Source organism: Nycticebus coucang, chromosome 7 (genome assembly GCF_027406575.1).
Source record: "Nycticebus coucang isolate mNycCou1 chromosome 7, mNycCou1.pri, whole genome shotgun sequence".
NCBI lineage: Eukaryota > Metazoa > Chordata > Mammalia > Primates > Lorisidae > Nycticebus > Nycticebus coucang.
Genome location: NC_069786.1, coordinates 61,387,992 through 61,413,720, shown reverse-complemented (window position 1 = coordinate 61,413,720; position 25,729 = coordinate 61,387,992). Strand labels below are relative to the sequence as shown.

Here is a 25,729-nt window from a genome sequence, read left to right as displayed (position 1 = left end):
GTCTGGGTGGGTTTCTAGGTACAGAGGATAGCTGGATGCCAGTTTGGCTACAGAGGACTAAAAAAAGAGGAAAGGAGAAGGGAGTGGATTCAACTAACTAACCAGAAGATCAGATTACAGGGTTTTGTAGTCAATTGTAAGAATTCTGGCCTTTATTCTGAGTGGCTCCTGGGGGCTTCTGAGCAGACAAATGACACAATTTGATTTCTGTTTTCCCAAGATCTCTCTGTCTGCTGGGGTGAAAATGGCCTAGATGAGAGTCATGCTGGAAGCAGAAAGACAGTTAGAAAGCTTCTGCAGGCTTCTGTAAAATACTATTATAAATCATTTCAAGGTCCCAGAATCAGGGAAATTATACCACAGGACACTAAATGAATGAATAAATGATATTGAAGCAGCTGTCATTGTCACCTTTGAGAAAAAATGAAAGTGATAAGACCAGTATATATGATTCTAAATTCAAAAACCATAAAATTCTGGATTCTGTAAGCTGGGCATTGTCAGAGTGCGATCCCCGGGCCAACAACATCATCATTACCCATGCATTTGTTAGAAATGAAAAATTGGGTCCCACCCATATCCACTGAATCAGCAACTCGGGGTGGGGGGTGGGGGCAGAAAGGTGTATTTTAACAAGAAGCGCTCCAGGTGATTCTAATGCTAAATTTTAAGAACCATTGCTTTAAACAAGATTGGTGAAACTAGAAGGTCTGAAAGATCTGAAAGATCCTTTCCAATTTTAGTATACTGAGCTTCCAATTCAATTTTTAATATTTATTTTCATTATAAGATTAAATATAGTCCTTGAGGACAATGGTTTGTTTGTGAGAAACATACATTCACCCTTAAGAATGAAGAAATTTTTTAATTATATTCTTGAGGGGTTTGAATTTTATTTATCCATAAAAAGTGATGTAAAGTGGTGTATTTTTAAAAAATCCTAGTGCAATATGTAGTTCAAGATGAGGAAAATGAAGAAAATGTTAAAGACTGTGGATTAATTATTCTTTTAAAATGTATATTCAGCTCTGAGCCTCTAGGACTCAACATTTTAGAAGTAAAGGCAGAAATGGATTTTTATACAATGCACAGAAAGAAATCTCAGATTTTAGGCTAACATGAATCACCTTGAAGGTGGTCAGGTTTGTTACAAGGAAAATCTCCAGAGCATGCCGAGAAGTGTGTGTGTGGTTTAGTTCAGAACTCCACTACGTGGTAACTTGGGAGATTGGTCATTTGACGTTACCTCCTTCAGAAGGACCTCAAGTCTTAAAACCAAATGAGCAGATGGTGGGGAGCACTGTTACCCGTCACAGAAGTGACAGAGCCAACCGGGTTCCCACCCAGATGGAAGGCTGCCCCTTCCTCATGCGGAGATGCTGCTGAGGACCTGCTGGCAAAGCCTAGGAGCTTCTCCGTAAGTGGCTTTGAATCTGCTTCGGCCCTTACACAAAGTGCTGAGAAGATGGAGTTGTATGTTACAAATGGTTTTGATCTGGAAAATACTAAAGTAGTTGTATTACATAACAGCATAAAGGAAGATCAAATGGATAGAAAAGAAAATAGCATAAATGGCCAGAAATACTCCTAGGGTAACCTAAAGGGGCAAAATGATGCTGAAAACAATGGTGCCACAATAAAAGAGAAACTCAAAAGCATTGGGGACTAAAAGATCTTAAAGGAAAAGAATTGTCAAACTAAACTAAAATAAGACAAAAAGGAATATAAACAACTAAACTTACATCTAGAAAATTTAATGGCTGATATTAGTGTTAACATCAATAGTAAATACGAGTGGATTAGGTAAAATAAAATTACAGCAACTTTGTCCAAGTTTCCTCCTCGGCTTTCCTTCATATTTTTTCTTTTTTTCTTTCTATTTTTTTTTTTTTTGCAGTTTTGGCCAGGGCTGGGCTTGAACCCACCACCCCCCAGAATATGGTGTCGGCACCCTACTCCTTGAGCCACAAGTTTCCAGCATGCTTTTTGAACTACCACTTCCACGCTTGGGAAATGAAGACTTTCCCTTAAATTTCCAAAGTGCTGAAATTCTATTAAGATAATTTCAAATGCAGCTGACCATTTTGGGGGCAGGGGGATTTCCAGATCTAACACGCATGTTAGATCATCTGAAAGCAGCTTCTAAACCATTATATCTCATCACTTTCTAAGGGGAATTCACTGAATTTAACTAATTTTAGCCATCACAGGAACACTTGCTTGGTTAAGTCTTGTATGAGTCTTTGCAAAAGTAAATTTAAAATATCCGTTAACATGTTCACCTAGTTTCCCTTATTTTCTAAGCAAACTTTCTTCCCTTCAGTTTAGTTCTCGAAGAAAGGTTGCTTTTTATATACAACTTTTAGGAATTGTGTTTGTTCTCTTACTTCCTGAAATAAAACAAATTCATGCGATCCAATGTGCTTTCATTTTTTTTCTTAGCTACTAGGACATCAAAGCTAAATTTCAGCCTTGATTATAGAAAGCCCCCATATCATATTCTTAGTAATCTCTACTCTCCTCTTTCAGAGCATCCTTTCCAAGTGTATAGTTAATGCACCATCTGTACCAAATTCACTTGGAGAGTTTATTAAAAATGCACATCCCTGGGTCCTGCCTCCCATCTACTTTTTTCAGAATCTCGGGAGATTGAATACAGAAATCTGCTTCTTTAACTAGCAGCTTAAGTGATTCTTATGCTCACTGACAATCAGAGCTACTTTAAAGGGTCTACTTGTATATAATGGTGACTCTATATGCCCTAGCTTGCTTTTAAAGAAAAGTGAGATAGAAATAAGATATAATATTTGGCATTTGTGGACTAAATGAAGCATGAGGTTACCTATATGCAAAAATCACTCCTATTTCCCATAAGTACTTGAGATTGAAAAAAATGTTTTCTCTTTTGAAGCCCAGGTTTTTGGTCAAGAAATCAGTGGTTTTCAGGAGGATAGGGAGAAGAGAGAGAACTCAGGCAAATCAGAAACTTGCGGCCTGGTCTCCCATACTTCACACTTTTACTCCTCCTTAACTTAGTCTTTCTTTGATGCCCAGCCCTACCGACCTCATCCCCCTCCACCCACTAGCAGAAAGTGCTCCGACATTAGAAGTGTGTCTCAACAGATATTTTGGTTATTTAACATCATACCCACTATATGTCTGGCTGTTTAAAACCTAATTTTTTATGTGCCATGAAGACAAGGGAAGTAACGTTAAGCTGGTGGCCGTAGAGGAAACTAATATTTATTGGAGAATTATGAATTCATTTAACAATGTATTGCTCACTTTCTGATGCCTGGGTCTGTCCAATAGGTATTGTTATTAGTATTATTGTCATTGTACAGAAAATAATAAATACAGTACTATGATTAGTATTATCACTACTGTACATACTATAAAAATATTGATTTTTGTGGAAAACCTACTTTATACCAGCTACTGTATGAGTAACTTTATATATGTGTGTGCATGTACATCCAGAAATTGGATTGGTTAAGGAACGTGTTCGTGGTTGCGCAGCTGAAGACCAGGAGAGCCAAGCTCATGAGGTGAGAGGTACGGAAGGAGAGGCAGAGGCCAGGCCATGCAGGCACCTGGACGCTTTGCTGAAGTGACTAATTCTATGTCACTGAGGACCACTGACAGATTGCAGTAAGGGCAGGATATGTGTTTTGGACAAATCACTCTGTTGACCAAACAGAAACAAGAATGGTGGCTTGCGAGAGAGTTCATCTGGAGGCGAGATTTAATTTTTTTGTCACAGCAAATGGCAAAGGGAGACTCACTTATCCCATTATTGGGGAGGATACATGACTAGTTTGGCTTATGAACTTTGTATAAATGAAACAAAGTAAATATAGTTTTAAATACCATGCTGGCTTTAGAATTTACATATATTTCGCTTTGAAATGTCATTATTCGTTTAATTGTGCTAGGCTGTTGCTATTGGTTATAGCTAAAAAGAATAGGATATCTTGTTATTACAGATAGGTTAATATTACGCCTGGGTTTAGTGTGCTGGCTTTTGACCACAGCTTGTCTAAAATTTACTCTTAGACATGAACATGGTTCATTTGTCTTATCTGAATAAGCGAATCAAAGTGGGTTTGGGGTGCAGAGGAAAAAGGGCTAGAAAAGAAGAGAATAATGCTCCACCACAGCACCGAGGACCACAGGCTCTTTGGTCTTTTAGGTATTTGAGAAAAGACGCCAAGGGGAGAGGTAAGCAGGGGAGAAGAGAGAAGGGAGCAGGAGGTGAGGAACAGAAAGATGCCGGCCTGCCTTCGCAGAAAGGAAATCAATCCAGGCTGCCAAAGAAAGAAAGGGGCTCATCCCCACCCCAGAGTCCTGCCCGTGGTTCCTGGTCCTATGCTTGTGTTTTGTTTTGTTTTGTTTTGTTGACACGGGCTCTTGCTCTGCTGCCCACGCTAGAGTGCAGTGGTGCAGTCGTAGCTCCCTGCAACCTCAAACTCATGAGCTCAGGTGATGCCCCGCCTCTGCCTTCTGAGGGGCACGCTTCTCACAAGAATCAAGTATCCTGCTCTCTTGATCTAGGGCTATAAATAAAGTACTGAAACACAGACTCACAGCCAGAACGCCCGCTTCATTCTAAATGCCAAAGATGCCAGTTTGACTTTACCTGTTTTCTCCTTTTACACAGATCATGGAGCAAGAAAACTGAAGCCAAGCCACATTGGAGTTTTTCAGGAATATCTGTCAAAGATTCATGGCAGAGTGGCTCACTGGGAAAAAAACACAAAATCTCTTCTAGGGATATTTATTATAAGAACACATGAGATAATCCCCAGAAGTGGCCTCAAGTTTCTCCAGAAAAAAGGTGCTGTGACTATCTAAGGTACCTAAACTACTTCTGGGTTATAAATTTGTGCTTGTAGAAAGTAAACTGAAATCTCTATTAGCTAACAAGGACAGCTGTCTCAGGGCAAAAAGAAGGCAGAAGAGTGCTTGCTCCCTCCTCTCCAGTTTGTTCCTCCAACGAAGCAAATGCGTGGATGGAGATGTGTCAGAGATGACCCCAGGGAATGGAATGGTGCCAAAGGCTGCTGATGTAAGAAAGAGAGATTGGCTTAGCTTTTTTTAAATCTCTTTTTCTTTTAAGAGAGACATTCATCCTGTGTCTTTAGTAAATTACCCAGGATTGTATTTACTTTGAATTTTATTATATTTATTTGGTAATTGGATCCCTAGCTCACCTGTTTGTAAGGGGAAAAGGACATCCACATATGTGGTTAGTATCTGGTTGTAAACTGGCCTCTGGACTGGCCAAGTTCTTGAACTGACCAAAGAGTACTTATTTATTTGGTGTATCAGCTGCAGCTAACTAGAAAAACTATCTAAAATTGTCTCAGTCAACAAGGATGTTTATTGAACAGAACAAGCAGTGCAGAGGTTGTGTAGGTCCAAGAGCGGAACGATCCGTCAGGAGCCCAGGGGTGGATGTGTCTCTGTGACCTGCCACCCTCACTCATCAGCTGGCCCCTCAGATTGGCAGCCCTTCTGGTTTCAAGTCGGCTGATGTAGTGCCATGTGTCACCACCCAATGCAGAAAAGTCCAGAGGACAGTGGATGCTGTTTCTTCCTTGGTCTCTTAGGAGTGAAGAAACCTTACACAGACACCCAGGTGACACCCAGATCCCCTCCTCTTTCGTTAGCCAGAACTAGATCAGATGCTCATTCCTTAAGGAGAGCTTAGTGAGGGCCTTAGAACAAGTGTCTAGGATAGAATGGTTATTGGGGAGTCAAACATAGAATTTACTTGAGCTTACAAAGGCTTATAGTAGAAAGACTCCAGAGCTAATGAAACCTGATTTATCCATTAAAATGTTTGCTTAATTGTTGTTGTCAGCAGTTGTCTCCTCAAGCTTATACCTATCGGATAGAACAGAGAGAACATCGATCCCTAAGAGCTAATGACGATAGCCCAGGTGTGAATAATTGCCCTGAAGATAGGGATTAGCTCATGCTTTTTTTACTAAGTTGTTTTTGTTGTTCTTTTTCACACTTACGACATTGAGTCCAGGTGAAGAAAGGCAGTTTACCTCTTGATAAACAGGTAGAAAATTAGTAAATAATATCTGTGTGTTAGCAATCATGTGTTTAGCTAATAAGAAGGGATCAAGGGCAAAGAAAGGTTAGGTTTTATTTCTATTTGGCTATGACAGAATAACATTCTTGTCGCGAGTTATGCTTTCTCATTAGGTTTATTCAAACTCATAGTAATGCTGCATTTCTTGACAGCATGGGGAGAGCAAGGGTGCATGAAACAGAAGCCAGCCAAGAGCTTTAATTTACCTTTAAATAACTCCGAAGTGGTTAACAGACATGCTAACGTGTATCTATTAGATCTGGACTTGACAGTTTTAATTCAGTTCCGTTTGCTTTTTCTTCTATGTTAAAGACGAGACCTGTATTGCCACGTTTCTTAAGTTCTATCACTCCATTCCCGACACAGGTCTCTACACATTTGTAGTAGTAACCAGCGGACTTTTCCAGTTCAACAAATAAAACTTCAGAATCTTATTTTCTCAGCATAGAGACCCAGGCTTTTTTTCTGTACTGTCCAGGTTTAAATCCTGGCTCCTTGGTTTATATACTTTTTATTCATTTTTGATTGTTTCGGGTTTATTGAGGGCACAAATAATTAGGTTACACTGATTGCATTTGTTGGGTAAAGTCCCTCTTACAATTCTGTCCTGCCCTCAAGAGGTGTGTCATACACCGACACCCCCATGCCCTTAACTCCTCCCCTCTCCCCACTCCCTCCTTCCCCCACCCCTCACCTCACCTCGACTTGATTTGAGTTTTTCTCTGGACAAGTAATCTAACCTACCTGCACCTAAGTTTCTTGATCTATAAAGTAGAAATAATGATAGTACCAATCTCACAAGACTGTAAGAGCGATTAATTGAGCTAATTTGTAGAAATTACATTGGAGTGTCTGAGACATAGTACTTCTTCAACAGAATTTTATCTATTATTATTTAATCTTCAAAGCCCCTAGTTAGGAAGCAACATTAAGCAAGTATTATTTATTTCAAAACCTTTTAAAATGTAAGAAATAGCATTTAATTTGGCTTTGGAGTGTTTCCAGTGTTACCTTCATAATGTGCTGAATGCTCTGTCTATGCCTTAGATACAATAGCACACTGTTGGGTACGTGAGCAACCTGAGACTATACGATTAGTATTGGATAATCGTTAGCCCCAAAACAAAATTCCATTGGAAAAAATACGTAATTTTCTTCAACAGGATGGAAGTTAATTGATCAGTCGTGGCTTTTAGATTATGCTTTTCCTATAATAGTCTCCTTTATTTATAAGAAAACACAGCATCCTTTTCTCAGTAAGGGACCCTGTCTTTCCCAACAGCTCACACTCTTCTCATCAAGGACATAAAAATATGTTGTGAATTTTTTTTCTGACATCTCAAGTTGTATGACATAGAGCAACTGTCCAACCCATGAAGAGGGCAAATTTACAGCCTTCTGACATAATTTTGTTTCCATGGGAACAGACCAGAACTAATCAATTTTGTCTGCAACATAATCATAAAAATCCTCACAGAGAGAGAAAGAGGGACACTACAGATACTAACAGGTTATAGAATAAGACAATTCACCAACCTGACTGTTGCTCTGCAAAATTAGGCAAGATTAGGAACCATGAGCCTTACGGCTAATGGCAAAAATATATGTTGCCTTCATAATGACACAGCGTATTTCAAATGTCTACTATGACTCTTTTTTTTTTAAGGTTCTGATTCATTAAGAAATAATAGTTTTGGGCTCAGAACCAAAAAAAAAAAAAAAAAAAAGAAAGAAAGAAAGAAAAGAAAAAGAAAAAGAAGAAGAAAAAAAGAAATAATAGTTTTGCACTCATCATACTGGTTGGCTTCATACTTTCATAAACTTGTATTAATATCGTAGCACACTGATGTGAGCTTAGGAAACTGATTTAAGCTATACTAATCATTTTTCTTTAATTGTTATTTTTTTTTTTTTTGAGACAGAGCCTCAAGCTGTTGCCCTGGGTTGAGTGCCATGGCAGCACAGCTCACAGCAACCTGCAACTCCCAGACTTATGCAGTTCTCTTGCCTCAGCCTCCCAAGTAGCTGGGACTATAGGTGCCCGCCACAACGCCCGGCTGTTTTTTGGTTGTAGTTGTCATCGTTGTTTGGCAGGCCCGGGCTGGATTCGAACCAGCCAGCTCTGGTGTATGTGGCTGGTGCCTTAGCCACTTGAGCTATAGGCACTGAGCCCATTTTTCTTTAGTCATTTATATATAGCTTAGATCTTTAAAATCAAATCATGTAATGATAAGAATCGAGACAAATATGTCAACGATAATAAAAAAAGTCATAATTGTGTTTGTCAGTACACATTTTAGAATGATTACTTAGCTTCTTTGGGCCTGTTCTTCATGTATTTTAAAGCAATAGGGAGTTAGACTAATCATTAACTCCAGTGTGTGCCTTTTAATTAGCATCTTAGAAGTTTCTCTTCAGCATCTAGGTGAATCATTGACAACTACATGTTCTAGTACCAGGATCCATCGTCTTAAAAATCGGTAGTCACATGAATCCTGACTCTTCATCTTTCTACTGTTTTTTCCCTGGGCAATATCATGTATATTCTTAGCTTCAGATTCTACCAGTGAGTCCTTAATCAGCATTTCCCCAGCCCAGACAGCTTTCCTGAGCCTTGGATTCGTATTTTAACTACATATCCAGAAGTCTGTGCCATGAGCATCTCAAACAAACAGGTCATAAACGATGCACTATTGTGCCTTACAAACCGGCTTCATTTCACCGTTGTGTTAATGTCAACTTGTGGCTTAAGCTGGCGACCTGGGAATGAGCTTAACTCCGTAGTTCTTATTCACTCCTCACATCAGTTCAATCACAAAATCTCATTTTTTTCTCTCTCCTATAATTATGCATCGCATATGCTCTTCTGACCAGGGCTTTTCTCCCTAACTCACCGATGACTTACTGCCTTCTGAGCAGTGCACTCACACTTCAGGGGCAGCACGTCTCATGTAAACGTTGCAGCAACTCTATGAAGTCTGAGTTATCATTGCTGTGATTATGGTGGGATCCATGATACAGCTAGGAAACATGAAAATTATAAACCATTGAAACCCTCTCCCCCCGCCAAAATAACCAAACAACTTTGAGAACATATCAGAGCCAGGGTTCTGATTGTCAAGTTCATGGCTTTTAGCATGAAAGCTACAGTGGGATCCTCTTCTCTGCTCCTTTACACTACTGGGAGGTGTCCCACCACTTTCTTCTAAAGCGGCTGTTCTTAAAGTGTGTATTTTAGACAACTGGGGATCCCTGGGGCCTGTTTGCAGTGGGGTGGGGGAGGTAAGGTTTAAACTATTTTCGTAATAATACCAAAATGCCATAATGCCATTTGCCTTTTTCACTGTTTTGGTATTTGCACTTATATTGCTAATGCTGTAGCAGGATTCGAGGCAGTAGCATCAAACTATAGAGCAGCCTCTATTTTTTTCATTGCTGCGTACTGTCAGTAAGAAAAGCAATGCCAGTTCACATCAGAAATGTCTGAAGAAGCAGTAAATATTAATTTTGCTCAATCTCAACCCTAAGGAATGCATATTTTTATATTCTGTATGATGAAATGGGAGGAATACAGAAAGTATTTCTGCTGCTTACCGCAGTACCACGGTTATGTCTAGGAAAAGCACTTGTGTGATTATTTGCGACAGGAGTTGAATAAGCCACTTTTTTTTTTTTTTCATGGAACACCATTTTCACTTGAAAGAATAAGTGACAAGCCATGGTTATTCAGACTTGGATATCTGGCACGCATTTTCTCAAAAGTGAATAAAGGGAAAGCCTGTCACTTCAGGAAAGGCAAATGGCAGCGTTTGTTGTCAGTGTTAAAATTGGAGCTTTCAAGTGGAAATTGGAATTTTGGGAAACATCTACCTGCCACTGGGAGCTTGACAGCCTCCCAATAGATGATGATTCTTCTCATGACATCAATGGTGATGTTAACATAGGTGATTTTTGGATAGAATATGATTGATGAAATTTGTCAAAATTTAGAAGATCTGCATAACAATGTGCTTATATTTTACAAATTAATGCATCATGGTATGAAATCACACATGATTAGTTTAAAGACCTATTCAAAAACTAGAATCGAGAGTTCATTGATATGTTTTCATATTTCATATCTGAAATTTAATAAACCGTCATGTGTAGAGTGATAGATGTGATATCAAAGAATATTCACAATTACCTGAAAAGGCAATTAAAATGTAAAGGACATATATGTAACTTTTCCAGTTACATGTATGATAATTTTCTCCATATAGGTAAATCTAAACAACATATTATATCAGATAGAACACAGAAGCAGATACTAGAATCTGTATTCTATTAAGGCGGAGAGTAAAGAAATTTGCCTAAATAGAAAGCAAATTCATTCTTCTCACTAAATTCTTTCTTTTTGGGTAATATGGTTATTTTCGTTATCAATCTGTTGTTTATATAAACATGCAAATGGTTATTACTCAGTTAATTAATGAAAAGTTTACATTTTAAATTTTTAATGTGGTACATAAGACTGGAACCCCCCCCCATAAACAAAATTTCTTTGTGTTAATCAATAATTGTAAGTCTATAAAAATATCCTGAAACCAAAATATTTGAGAACTACTGCTCCCGGGTCACTGTCTACCTATCCACCCTTCATATTGCCACTGTCTTTCTAATCTTCAAATTGATCATGCCATCCCATCCGTGGCTTACCTGAGTGTGCTGTACAGGACCCTTGGTGACCGACCCTGCCTCGCTTTCCAGGTTTATGTCATACTACTTCCTTCTGTGCTCGTCCCAAACTTGCTCTTTCTTATCCGTGCATCCACACTCAGACTGGCTACCTGCCTCCTCAGCAGATTTCTGCAGAAATGTCTTCCCACCACCCCTTTCCCAATGACCTCAGTCACCAAATCCCTATCAAATTGCATCTAGTCTACAAAATCTGCTCTAATATCACTTCCTCGGGGAAATTTCCCTAAACTTTGTCTCTCCTTCCCTCAGAAGAGTAAAGTTATCCCTTTTATAAACCACAGGTGATAATCAGCTTTATATAATTGTATTATAATTATATTTGTATAAACATTGGTCTATTCCCTTGAACTGTCAACTCTTTGAGGGAGAAGACCATGGCTCTTTCATAGAAGCACAGAAGTCCTGAATAAAAGATCTCAAGAGCCCTTCCGGATTTGAAATTCTGTGGTCTGTTCCTCAACTAGAATTAATTGAGCCAAAGTCTTCTTCTGGATTAAAAGACAGATGTATTTGCTCACACATATTCAGACATAGAGTCTTTGGTTTTTAATCAAAGAGATTAGCTGCTCAAAAATTTTTTTCTTATTCTTTTTCCTTGCAAAGATAGTTCTGGAGAAAATTTGGTATGTTAAATTTTATTTCTTTTAATTGTAATGCACAAATATTCAGTAATAATATATGTATATTCTACACCAAGGCATCAGTAAGAATTAATTTTTAAAGTCTACTTTAATATGAATATTAAAATTATGTAAGAGCTTCCCATAATAAGCTCACAAAGAACAAGAAAGAAAAGACAATAATTAGAAGAGAATTGCCAAATAAATGTAAGAGGTTTCTAAATAGCAAAGCTGCACGTGAAGCCACAAGAAATTCTAATCATTAAGTTCTTTAATGTCTCAGCCTATCCAAATATTGGGTAAACTTTAATTTCCCTTGTAGTGGAAGATCTGAGGGTCAGGAAATAGCTAGTCTTATAGAACAGTGTGAGAATTTCAAAAAAGACTGTTTCCCTTTCTTTTGGTCAAGATTCATGTTCTTTATTCTCGACCTTGATATGTAAACAAGAAAGTAAAGGATTATTTCTTTGTAAGTAAATTTTCGTGATTTTGTGATGGCAACTTGTTTCGTGGCATCTCAGAGAATCAGAATAATCTGTGAAGATTATTGAGAAATTTCCATGTTAGATATTTTCAATCTAATTTTGTTATGAAAATAGTCACTTGGAGACTCGACTTAAATAAAATGCATGGAAAATAGGTTATTTTTCTATACCAAAGTGTTACCACCTCTCTGATGACATGCTTTGATGGCACTGAGGTTGAGGCGTATGTTAGTGGCAGACTCAGTACGAACCCAGATTCCCCATTCCAAGTGTAGTATGCTTTTCATTTCATTGTTAATAAGGAAACCAGGATCAGCCCAACAAAATGCTCAAATACAAAAACAATCTTTTTTCTCCCTTAAGAAAGCAACCAAGTTTCATAGGATTTCCTAAAGACATGTTTGTCATGCTGTTTCGTTTTCATCTAGCACTTGGGAAGAAGCATACCACTCAATTGTGACAGGTGACTCAAGATAGGTAGGTGGCCCATCTCTGGGTATTTAAGCCTTGCAGAAAATGCTCACACTCTTTCTGCACATACTGCCTAGAGTCAGACCAATTCTATGTGGCTGTCAAAATTTGACATAGGTGGAGGAAAATATTAGTTTTATTTGTACTGCCTGCTGTAAATTTAGAAGACGCAAAATAAATGACTAGTAGACTTGTGAGTAAAATAGAATTGTTCTCAAATCTTCTGATTCATATACCACTTAATGGAGAAAAAAAAATGTCCCAACTTTAAAACAGAGTTCTTTTTCAGAATTAGTAGACAAAATGGTGTAACTTCTTGACAGGCCTGATAGTTTTTTTTTGTGGCTTATTTAGAATTTACCTTCATGGTAGCAACAAAGACAATGGCAATGTCATATCACGAATACTAATTCAAAGAAAAGACCCAGCTAATACTGAAAGCATTTTTTGTTATGAAACTAGTAAATCAGATATAAACTGAAAAAACACCTAGTGACCTGTATTATTTTTCTGTTGTTAAAAGAACCAGTCTCTCATCGTGTGTAAACTAAAGAGAAAAATTATATCCCTTTTATTAACTCAAGAGTAAAGTGTATCCATGTGGTGAACCGCCAAGAATTAGAAGGTCATTTAGGGATAAATTGCTATGGAAACCCGAATAAATGTGGGGGCAACAGGAGATGTTGAGGATGGAGAAAATGTCACAGGTGACTTTGATGATTATTTCAATACCATAGTTGTAGATTTCTTCTACAAGATGATTTATGTACTGGTTGGAATTTTTATTGTAATTGTTTCTATTTTCTACCTTGATTTTTTTAAAGTGTGATTTTTGGTACAATATAAAATAAATAAATGTTGCTTAAATGTTTCAAAGCGTATGTAGCTGATGTCCCGTATTTTGTCAATTCCGGCAGATAGAATTTTATTCCCTTCCCTAGAAAACAGCAGGGCCATTCTACCTGCCTGCCTTCTCGCCTTTCCCAGCCCAGTGGCAGGCATGCGTGAATGCTCCCTGGAACTCTGAACTTCTCAGTCGTGAGGATGCTTGAACCCATCAGAGGGAAAATGGCTAGAAAAAGTGAAGATAATTTGATCATGATGATTGATAATAACATAACATTCACTAATTCCAGAAACTGTTCTATACCCTAAACATACTTAACTCTTTTGTTCCTTATAATAACCAGGAGGTCATTTCTCCTATTACCGTTTTATGGATTAACACTGTAGCAATGAGGGGTTACCCTGTCCAAGAACACACAGCTCAGGAGTAGCAGAGCCAGGGCTTAGGACAGAGGGAGTCTAGTGTCACAGTGCATGCTTTTAACCACTACACCAAATGGAAGATTCCAGAAGAATATTCAAATTGCTTTGGAATAGTTGAAGGGCAGCAGATCAGAAAAGGAAGTAGTAAACATATTTTCCATTGTCTCAGAAGGATCCAAGGTGAAAAGGAGAAGGAAGAGAGTTTGGCTAAATAACAGAAAGGAAATAGCAGAGATGGATGAATTTTCCTGGAGGCTGTGGCTTCCATGGCACTGCTGGTGATCAAATCAGTTCTTTGGAGCAGCTGCTGTCAATGATGCTGATAACCAGAACAGGGGTTGAGTTAGGCAAAACTTCCTTTCCTATGCTGAGATTTTATGAGTCAGGGATGAATCATAATTGTTACCAGTACTTCTTTAGTTGGGGAGTTAGAAAGTTGTGAGGAGGTGGAGAGGGAGAGTCGGCCCGTAAGCAATTTTATTGATAAATATTACTGACATTACTCTCACCAGAAGGACATTTGGCTCAAAGTTCTCAGAAAAATCTTTAAAAAAAATTTATTAACAAAATTATATATATTATCACGTAAAATAGGATGTTTAAAAATACATATACTATACATTGTGAATGGCTAAATCATGCTAATGAATATTCAGAACTGTCTTTTAAAGATATATAAATTTGGCTTATTGAAAATTACATTAAATGATGATGTTTCCAACTTAAAGTTGGTCGTGTAGCAATAAAAGCATGAGTTAAGGTTTATAGCTTTAAAAATCACTAGAAAACATGAAATGACGTTTTGGATGATTTTCTTATTCCCTGTTTATCACTTGCTGTCTTAATTTTCATGCATGTTTTTCTGTTATTGCAGGCAATTCTTATGCAAGAGGCTAAACGTAATTAAATGTGCAGGATGAAAAGATGGCACAGACACTGCTGGTACCCCCAGGACCCGAAAGCTTCCGCCTTTTTACTAGAGAATCTCTTGCTGCTATCGAAAAACGTGCTGCAGAAGAGAAAGCCAAGAAGCCCAAAAAAGAACAAGACGATGATGAGAACAAACCAAAGCCCAACAGTGACTTGGAAGCTGGGAAGAACCTTCCATTTATTTATGGAGACATTCCCCCAGAGATGGTGTCAGAGCCCCTGGAGGACCTGGACCCCTATTACATCAATAAGAAAGTGAGTATTGATTTTATACTTCCAAGAAGTCTTTATTGAAACACCTTACTCCAGTATAATCTTCTGGAGCGTATATACATTCTGCAACATAATTTTTCTCCTGTTAAATATTTTACGATATTCTTCATTGTGACTCACTTTTAAGCACAATAACGTAAGCAGAAACATTTATAAGAGATGCTGTTAAGAGTTGACTATAGTTAGGGGGTATGAATAAACAATTTTTACAGTTTCATAGTAATTGAGATAAATAGTCAAAATTGACATCAATAGAGTGAAATATCATTATATGGCTGACAAAACAGGACGATCAACAGAATAACAGCTATGCAAAGGAAGAGTTATGAGCAGGTGCTGAGCTTACTCTTTAAATTCTTGTTTGACTTGGGATTTCTTGACAGTAATTTTTATTCTAAAGGACTGTCAATAATCTACTTCCTATCCTCCCATTAGCAGATGCTGTGGAGAAGCAATGTTCACCTAGAGAGATTGTTTTTTGTCCACTAACCTGGAATATCGTTAGAATCTTCTCTAAATCCTCCCTATTTTTCACAACTAGTGATTCTGAAACACCTCCATTGTTAAAATATCACACTAAGAAAAAAAGTCAGGATCAGAAGACCAAAACAAGACTTTGATCTTCTCCATCTACGTATGTCTTAAGTCAACAATTATGACTGTGTTCCTAAGGCCAAAATGACCACATAATTCTGTCAAAATTAGCTAATTTCTACAGCTAAACCCCCTGGATATTTATTTTAAGAAAATATAAAAAATATATAGTAAACTCCATACTTGCTAATTAGGTATTTTGGCATCTTATAACCACAATTTATGCTTCACATTCACAAGCATAAAAAAAGTTCAATGTAGAAACTAAAGATAAATTAATATCACTGTGAGTTGATGGCTTATGGATTATAGAATATAAAGAACACCTTTATTAGTCAAAGAACACCCTTTTGAAGGCTGAAGAAATTGCATTCTTTAAGCACTATACCATTTAACTTTATAAGATGAATACTGAGTAAAGGAAATGACAACTACTGCGACATGAGATTGTCCCCGTTGTTCCAAAGGAGTACTTCCCAAACTTGCACGCACATACAAATTATTGGGGATCTTACTAAAATATAGATTCTGATTTCATAGGTTTGGAGTGGGGCATAGATACTGCCTTCCTTAGGAGCCATCAGGTGGCATCCATCCTAGGTTTAATGTCTTTTACTTAAAGCCATAAAAACAAATTACAACAGTTAAACAGTTTTTTTCTTTTTCTTTTTTTAACTAGTTTCATCAACGGTGACATTTAATATATACAAAAGGTTCCCCCCAAAGTATACACATTTCAGTGAAGGAAAAAGCAGTATTAAAATTATAATATTTAATTATAATTTGACTTCTACAATTACAAGAGAGACAAGATTTAATATACAAGATAACAAACGTTATCATTATATATTGGGTAATACAATTTTAATACCATTTTTCCTATCTAAAAATATGTATACATTTTTTGGCACCCTCTGTATCCATATATTTTTAAATAATTTATTTCCATATTTTACTATGGAACTGATAAAGGAAATTTTGAAGCTTAGTCATGATAATAAGACATCCCCCAAGAAACTGAAAAACAAAATTCTCCCCTAAAAACTATTGATCTGAAGGGTATATTTGCAAAGCTATCTTCAAGAGAGGGGCATAATATGATGAAAAGTATTTGCTACTTACAGATGGGAGGTATCCTTAAGAAAGAGAATTGGCCATGGAGGCTCATGCCTATAATTCTAACACTCTGGAATCCAAGGCAAGTGGATCACCCAAACTCAGGAGTTCAAGACTAGCCTGGGCAAGAGTGAGACCCCCATCTCTACGAAAACTAGAAAAACTAGCCAGGTGTCATGACATGCACCTGTAGTGCATCAGCTATTCAGGAGGCTGAGGCAAGAGGGTCACTCAAGCCCAAGAGTTTGAGGTTGCTCTGAGCTGTGATGTCACAGCACTCTATCTTGGGTGACAGAGTCTGACTCAGAGTCAAAAAAAAAAAAAAGAAAGAAAGAAAACAAGAAAAAGAAAGAGAATTGATCAGCCTGATATTATTTGAAGGGCAGAGGAGACTAAATAGGGACAACCATTAGTGTTTTTCAAGGGAGGCGGATCTTTAGTAGTAGCCCTGAAAGCATTTACCTCTCAATGACAAGGCTGCATTGGGTTGCCTAAGAGATGCCGTTAAACATTCTGTATCATTTGATTAAGTCAGCTGGCTAGGGCTCCATACTCAGCAAGGAGCCGTCTGATTATAATTTGTTTTCCCATAGATTTGCTTAAAGGAAAGAATGTGCTGGTTACGCCATTGCAATTACTTCTGTCCATGTGAAAGTAATATACTTCATTGCAAGTAAATAGATTGGCATTCTGATTTTATATGCCAGGCTTTCAAGTTTGCTTAATGTGAATCTGCCACCAGGAAACAAAATTGTCCTTTGTTCTTGACACAGTCAGTTTTTATTGCCTACATGGCTGAGAGCCGGATTTGGACCCTTCTTTTTCCATAGTGGCCATGAGCCATCTTAGTAGACATCTAGCCAGCCTCTGTAGTGGTAGCTGACCGCTTTCCTTTGTGACGTGCCTATAAAGATGAAGACTGAGTTGCTATAAAGAAATAGGTAATTTGTAATCCTTAGGATAGGAGTAATGGAAGAGTTAATGGAAGAAGTTCTGGAATTTAAAAATGTTATGCATCTAAGTTAATTATAAGAAATAATGCAAGTAAAAGGCATTTAAAAACTATAAAACACTATGTAACTCTTTGCTGTTATTAGTTAGTGATATGTTTTAAAAACCTAATTTAACTAAATGTGGAACATCACAATGTAATTTCAGAGGCATGCGAGTTGACCAGAGTAATAGCTTAAGAAGGGTGAAAGTGATAATGATAGCTCACATGTGCTGTGCTTACGCTGTATCAAACGCTGCTTGAGTGCTTTAACTCATTTCCTATGCAGGGAACCAGATACTCTAGTTAGCCTCAGTGGGGAAGTGAAGCTGAGAGGTTAAGTCACTTGCCCAAGGTCACAAACCAAAAGTAGTAGCTACAAGATCTCATCTACCACTTACCAAGTGCGGTCTCTGGAAAATGGTTAGTTAAGCAATGGTTGGCTCTGTGCACTTAAATGCAAAGGGGAAATGAACAGAGAAATTGGTTTCCCTGCCCTTTATACTGACAATATAATTATTTCTGTCTACCTATTCAAACAGAGCATGTTTGTCAGTGACATAAATTTATGAATATAGGCCATAGTTAAAGGGGAAAAACATATTATTAAGGAAATGGTTATATAGATGTCTTAAAGGTAAATGATAATTTTAAGGTAAACCGATATTTAATTATAACAAGTAGTTTATTTGCAAACCACACTATTAAATACTGTGAAAAAAAATGGAGCAAAAGTAGATTGCAGGCTCTGTGGGCTCAATGGTTTTTGTAACTACCTCTAACCTAGTCCTCACTGGAATGAATACGACATGTGAATTGCTGCTTGACTATAATTACAAGCAACATGAAAAAGGGTAGAAATTAATATACTCTGGCTTACTAGGAAAAGGAAACAATTAGAGAGTAATCAGGAGGCAGTGTGATTTATCTGGAAAAACATGATAAAGGCAGTGATTTTGATAGCTGAGAACATTCCCAGAGAGAACAGATTTTCAACCATGACTGCATATTAGAATCACATGAGGAAAATGTTTTAGTACCCAAGTCAGTGTCCATTCCCCCCAAATTTTATTCAGTTGGTCTGAGGTGGACTTAAATATTAGCAATTTTAAAATCTCTCTAGGACACTCAAATAGGCATGCAGGACTAAGGACCTCTGGCATAATGGAAAATCATTGTAGGTGGGAATTATTATCAGGTCCTGTTGGACACATTTCCCTGAAATGGGAGGGAGTTTGCCTTCAATGACCTCTCAGGTGCCACTTTCCTCCAGGATTTTATGACATTCTTAGAGGCAGAGGGAGGGTCTGACAGATTAAGAGTGGGATTGACAGGCATATTGAATTGGCTGGAACGCAGATAACTCTGATGAGAAATAAAAGATGATCCTAGAGAAAGCTGGTGGGTAATCATGGGGCAGCATAGCTAACACCCAGGGGGTGATTATAGGTTTGGATCATAGGATTTTGGCTGTGCAATGCCCTTTGGGGTGCTGTCTTTCAGACTAATTTGCAACGCTGTTGTTGCTCCTCAGTATAGGCTGAGATGTTGATCCCTTCTCAGCCAATCTATTGAATCAGAAAATCAAAGTTATTCAAATCTGTTTGAGCATTTTAAACTACTACAAGAACAATAGGGAGCCACCATAAACTTTGGAGTTAGAGGACTTGATGTAATTAAAATACTTATAAATTATTCTAGCAGCGATGTGTACAGAATAATCTGAAAAGTTACCAAAGCTGAAGACAGATGGTGAGCTTTAAATAGAGTTGGAATCTGTAAAACTACCTTACAATTTGGTCAAAAATTTTGTGTAGGATTATCAGTTTGTATCAGCAAGCTGGAGTCTTAGAGACAGATAAGATAATAGTAAATTGTACCTTTATTTGTAACTATCTGTTAATTTAGAGGAGAAACACCTACCTCCTTTATTTGTAACTATCTGTTAATTTATAAGGAGAAACACCTTATAAACATGTTTATAATTATGATATATCAAGTAGTTTAAAGAAGTTTGAAAAAAGCAGATTTTCTAAAACAAACTTCATGTATGTAAGCTATTCAAACAAAACACATGTCTAATTTCATAATTTATTTCTCATATTTTCTTTTTCAGACTTTTATAGTAATGAATAAAGGGAAGGCAATTTTCCGATTCAGTGCCACCTCTGCCTTGTATATTTTAACTCCACTAAACCCCGTTAGGAAAATTGCTATTAAGATTTTGGTACATTCATATCCTTTTTATGTGACTTGTTTAAATGCAATTTCTACGGGTCGATTTTAAAGAAAATGTCATTCATATTTTAAAATATTTATAAAATTTATTTCAGATTAGTGATAACTTCATTAGTTTAATTTGTTTGTTCTCATTAGCCTTCTGGTATTTATAACCAGATTATCACAGGATGACTATTATGATTCTAGAAGAAAATATGCAGCTATGATAAGGAATATGTTAGTCAAATACATTGTATGGTAGGAACAAAAGCAAAACCCCTTACACTTTTATTAACTTTAATTAGATCGTATATAATCATTGCTAAAGAAACATAGTTTATCATGGTTCATATTGCTATCTGTATTACCGAGTGTTCAAACTTTTGTCTAACATTGCTCCTGTGTCTTCAGCAGTGGGATTCTCCCTCCCTCCCTCCCTTCCGTATTTATTAAATTCATACTAAGTGCCTGTGTACCTGGTTACATATGGGTCAAAAAGTTAAAACTTAATGTACAATGATAACAAAAGTATCTATAAAAAGGCAGAATAGGTCTTGAGTTCAAGAAAATTCTCAAGTAATGAGAAAATAGAAAGGTAACTTTCTGAGGCAGCATTCAAGAATGGGCATTTTGGGCTCCGTGCCTGTAACTCAGCGTCTAGGGTGCCGGCCACATATACCGGGGCTGGTGGGTTCCAACCCAGCCTGGGCCTGTCAAACAACGACAACTACACCAAAAAAAAAAAAAAAAAAAAAAAAAAATAGCTGGGCGTTGTGGCTACTTCGGAGACTAAGGCAAGAGAATTGCTTAAGCCCAAAAGTTTGAGGTTTCTGTGAGCTGTGATGCCGCAGCACTCTACCCAGGGTGACATAGTGAGAGTCTGTCTCAAAAAAAAAAAAAAAAATGGGCATTTCGTATAGGCGTATTCAAAACAAACTAAAAGTCTGATCAAGCTAGAGGCCTGGGACTGACAACTTTAAAGAGCATTTGAATTCTCTAATTCAGTGTCTTCATGTTGGAAAGTATTTATATTTTCAAAAAAAAGATTCGAAACCATACATAAACTTCCTAACAGTTGAAGACTGGATTGAGATCCCAAGAGCAATTAGTATAGCATATTGTCAGGAGAGTTTCAGTATAGTGCCTATTTTGGCAGAGCCCTCTTGACTGCTGCCTCAGAAAGTTACTTTTCTGTTTCCTCATTACTTGAGAATTTTCATGAACTGAATACCTATTCTGTTTTTCTATATATACTTTTTTGTTATCAGTGTACATTAAGTTTTAAGGTCTCCGCTAACCTTCTGTGTAGGTATGGCGTGAACTAGATACAGGAGGATAACTAAATGCTTTACTGGGTGCTCCTGCAGTCCAAAGTGATAATTGCACTTGATCTTAGCCAAAAGGCCAAGAAGCGATACCAAAGTGATAATTAACAAGTTAAAAAATAATGTTGCTTTATCAGCACATCTACCTTTATTATGTATCATCTCCCTTTATTATGTAGTAAACTGTAAGACAACTAATTACATCCCTATAAAGATGCTAGATTGACAATAGAATTCTCAGTCCATGTAATCTTTGAATTTACCAGGCTATACATTCTCAAGCTTTTTATACTGTATTTACTAACCTTCTGTAAGTCAGCAGAAATTTTAAATTATATTTGAAATGCAATCTTGCTCACACCTCATCCGGTAAACCTACTAAAGAATGGTGAGTTTACCTTAGAATGCAATTTTACACAACTGATTGGAATGTAAAATAATCCTACTTGCTTCTAATAATAATTGCTTTCTATTAAATTCAGTTTTGTTAGTATATTATGTAAAATTAAGAAACCGAACAGAGATGATGTGGCAGCCTTTGAAGTTTCTTATTATTTTTACTATTGTTTTAAAACAAGATTAATTTTACAGTTAACTCATGTTGGTAAATGTTTTTTTTCTTTTGTATATTGGATCATATATAAATTGCTATGGTAACATACTAACATTTTTTCCTTAACTGTAATCTACTTTATTCAGCATGCTTATCATGTGCACTATTTTGACCAACTGTGTATTTATGACCTTGAGTAACCCTCCAGAATGGACAAAGAATGTAGAGTAAGTAGGAATAACTTCTTGGAATCAGAAATGCACACTCAAGTTTGCTAGAAACCTCCTGTGGTTAGGGTCTGACTTACGGTTTCCACTTTTTGAAGTCAAGCTAAACGTTTCTAAGAAAAAGTTATTTCTATATCATGAAAGAAGATTAGGGAAATTCTTTGGGGGAGTTTTTCTTCTAATTTCCATAATATGAAAGAAGATACAGGGAGTTCCTTGGGGGAATTTCGTCTATGAGGTAAGTATTTTTCAAACAAATTCATGGTGTATCTATTTAAGAGAGGTTATAAATTTCTATATATTTGCTGATAATCTAATACAATAATTTAGCCTGAAGTTATGTCTCCATCATAGTTAAGCATTTGAAATAAAATACAATGACTTCATGAACTGGGTTTTATCTGATAAGAAAAAGAATTTTAAAATACAGTGATCAAGTAATTTAATGAATAAAATTATTTTATGCTAACACATTGCTATTATTGTGATATTCTATCTAGTTAAATAGACTGAGATTTTAGAATTACATTAATACCCGTTTCCCTGAAAATAAGACATCCTCCGAAAATAAGACCTACTTACAGGAACGATAAGACATCCCCTGAAAATAAGACCTAGCACATCTTTGGGAGCAAACCTTTTAATATAAGACACTGTCTTATTTTCGGGAAAACAGGGTATAGTAGATATTTTGGTTACATGCTATTGTATTTAGGAAAAAATGCATTTAAGTAGTTACGTTAAGTAACTCAAATATATGTAGATTATTTAGATACAACATGTGTGCTAAGACACTTTAGATGTGTTCTGTAAAAGGAATAAAATGTCTTTGCAAAACTGTGCTGACAGAACTAGAGTCAGACCACTCAAAACTTACAAAACTTTGTAACCAGAACACTAATAAAAACAATAGCAATTCACATGAAAAGATGCCCAGTTAAGTCTTTTCTGATAGTTGCATCTAAAATCACAGCCTTTGAATCCTTTAATGTCTCAGATCCTGGGCTTCATCCTTTGTCCCTTGAGATGAAGACCATGAGCAATTGTATGACATCACCAAAATAAAATGCTTCATTCAATATTTTAACATAGAGGGAAAGAGTGAAGCTCAGGCGTTCAGGGTGCTTAGTCCCTAGCTGCACTAGAAACACACACTTCTATGACTTTCTGCATTAGTATTAAGGTTTTTTTTTTTTTAATTGCAAAGAATTTCTATTTAAGTGTGAGGAAAAAATGCCCCTCATTGTTTCGGAACATCAGTATGCAGGGGAAAATTGTGCATGAGCTAATGTAATTTCTGCATCAGCATATTACTTTTTGTTTGTCAGTCACATAAGAGGCTATTGGTGTGAAAGAAACATGCTTTTCAGTAAAAGGAAGTGTTTAATGTATATAAAGTATATAGAGTATAATGCAATGATTAGGTGTTTGGTTAAGAAAATTAATATGCTCTTTTTTTGTTACTTTTTTTTAAATAATAAATTGGGCGGCACCTGTGGCTCAGTGAGTAGGGCCCCAGCCCCATATACTGAGGGTGGCGGGTTCAAACCCAGCCCCTGCCAAACCGCAACAAAAAAATAGCCGGGCGTTGCAGTGGGTGCCTGTAGTCCCAGCTACTCAGGAAGCTGAGGCAAGAGAATCGCTTAAGCCCAGGAGCTGGAGGTTGCTGTGAGCTGTGATGTCACAGCACTCTACTGAGGGTGATAAAGTGAGACTCTGTCTCTAGATTAAAAAAAAAAAAGTAAAATAGAACATAAGATAGTAAAACAAATATTGCCACTTTTTTTATATACATTTCTATATCGGTTTACTGTACCATTCTAAACCATTAGTGATTTAACATTTTTTATATGTTAAAAAAATTTATTTAACTAGCAATTTGAGGCTGGGCCCTGGCAATTGGGCAGAGAACCCAGTTCTTATATTGAGGCAGGCCATTTCATAGAACTCATTTATGTATGATTTTGAAGTTAACAAAATGGGCATACCTATATAAAACTATTCTGTAGCTGCTCTTTCCAGGAGAAATTGTGGAGGCTTTTAAATATGTATCAGTTTTATTTATTTGTATGACATTATTAAAAGATAGATAAAGAAGACGACTGAATGCATAGGCTTCTTTTTTACAAGAGACAGCATCAACTTGTAGATGGTTATACATGTTATGAAGCAGTCTTACCTTTACAAAAGTGTTTCTCTTCCATCTTCCAGGTGGAAAACTTTGCACAGGTTTCATGATCAAATATCTTTAGTAACTTGAAAGCAAGATAGCAGGAAAAGGAGCAAAATAGTGTAGCAGTGGTTACTGTCAAAAATATATATATTAAAAACAGAGTTCCATGAGAAGAGAAGAGAATTCACTTCTGAGATGAAAAGACAAATCACTGATATCAGAAACAGTACAAAGTTGTGGCACACACAGCATGGCCTGGGAACCATATGACGTAGTGGGAGGAGCATTGTGCACGGCGAGATACTTCTGTAGACATCAGATTTACAGGAACAAAAAACCTTGACATCTACAGAATTGACAGCATGACTCAGAGACTAATGGAGGAAAAGCCGATGAAGACCAAGTCCCCTCATTCCGACTTACCTGTCCAATCTGGTTGCTAGTACACACATTTGAATACTTCTCTGTGGAGCTCTGTCTCTGGTGTCAAATTCTAGGACTCTCTTCTGTGGGCAGCTATCAGTACTTACCATACATTCCAAATGTTCCCACATACTTTCTTACTTTCCAAAAACAAGAACAGAAGTAATAGTACTCCTGGTAACTCTATAGATATAGATAATACATTTGCCTCAGCACAGACCACAGGGCACTGACCATCAATATGATCAACACAACAATGTTTTGTTCAATGTGTATTCATTGTGTAACAATGTTCTGTTACCTTCTATCTCCCCAAAGAGAAATACCATGGTGATCATACATATTACAAAAAGATAAAAATCTAAACATAAACATCAGCATGGTATTGTTAAATGTATCGCTTCCTAAGGATCCGCTATTTCATAATAAGTACAGACGGCAGTTAATACTTACCACTTGTGAAATTATTGCATTACTGGGAGGAGAGAAAAGGGAAATGTGCTTAGGAAAACTAGATGTGAAGATTTCTGTATACATTATTCTTGATTTCCTGGTTCCCTCATATGAGAGAAATTTCTATAGAAAACATTTCAAAAATAACAATCCAAACATTTTTCACATACAAAACACGGGTAGGCTGTCATATGTAGGCGTAACTTAATAAGAGTAAATCAAATCTTTGTGGCTTGAGGGAGTACTCTGAAAAATAAACTTAAATTACACTTTTAAAGAACACAATGTTGAGAAACAAGTACTGAACTCTTTTTGGAAGAAATACAAACCAAAATAACTTACATTGTCAATACTCACCAAAACAAAAAAAAAAAAGAGAGAGAGAGACTAGAGGCTAGAAATGCACCACATTGAACAGCACGTAGAGAAGTCTGCCACCATTTTGGAGCTTGCAATTTAAATTTGATCAAAGTTTAAATAATTTGGCACAATTGCATAGAGACAGTGGCTGATGCAAGCTTAGATTTAAGAATTTTGTTTATCCTTGAATTTTGGTAATTGTGTAAATATGCATAAAATACTGGCGAATCGAAATATTTCTCGTGATTATATTGATTCGTACACATATCTACACATTACACACACATGCACATATACAGAAGGTGCCAAAAAAAGTACATATATTTTAAGAAAGGAAAAAAATATTGCATTTGTAATCCTTGAGTCATGTCTGACTTCCTTAATGACAAGAGGTGCTCGA

At 36.8% G+C, this 25,729-nt stretch overlaps 1 protein-coding gene across 1 annotated transcript in view; it reads left to right on the top strand.

Moving 5' to 3' along the window:
* The window catches only part of LOC128590488 (sodium channel protein type 3 subunit alpha), a 111,338-nt gene that overhangs the window by 13,025 nt on the left and 72,584 nt on the right, over positions 1-25,729 (top strand). The window contains exons 2-5 of the mRNA XM_053597809.1: positions 4,661-4,855; positions 14,566-14,876; positions 19,712-19,830; positions 21,831-21,920. Coding sequence (XP_053453784.1) covers positions 14,616-14,876; positions 19,712-19,830; positions 21,831-21,920 — 470 coding nt within the window. The 5' untranslated portion in view covers positions 4,661-4,855; positions 14,566-14,615. The remainder of the gene's footprint in view (positions 1-4,660; positions 4,856-14,565; positions 14,877-19,711; positions 19,831-21,830; positions 21,921-25,729) is intronic.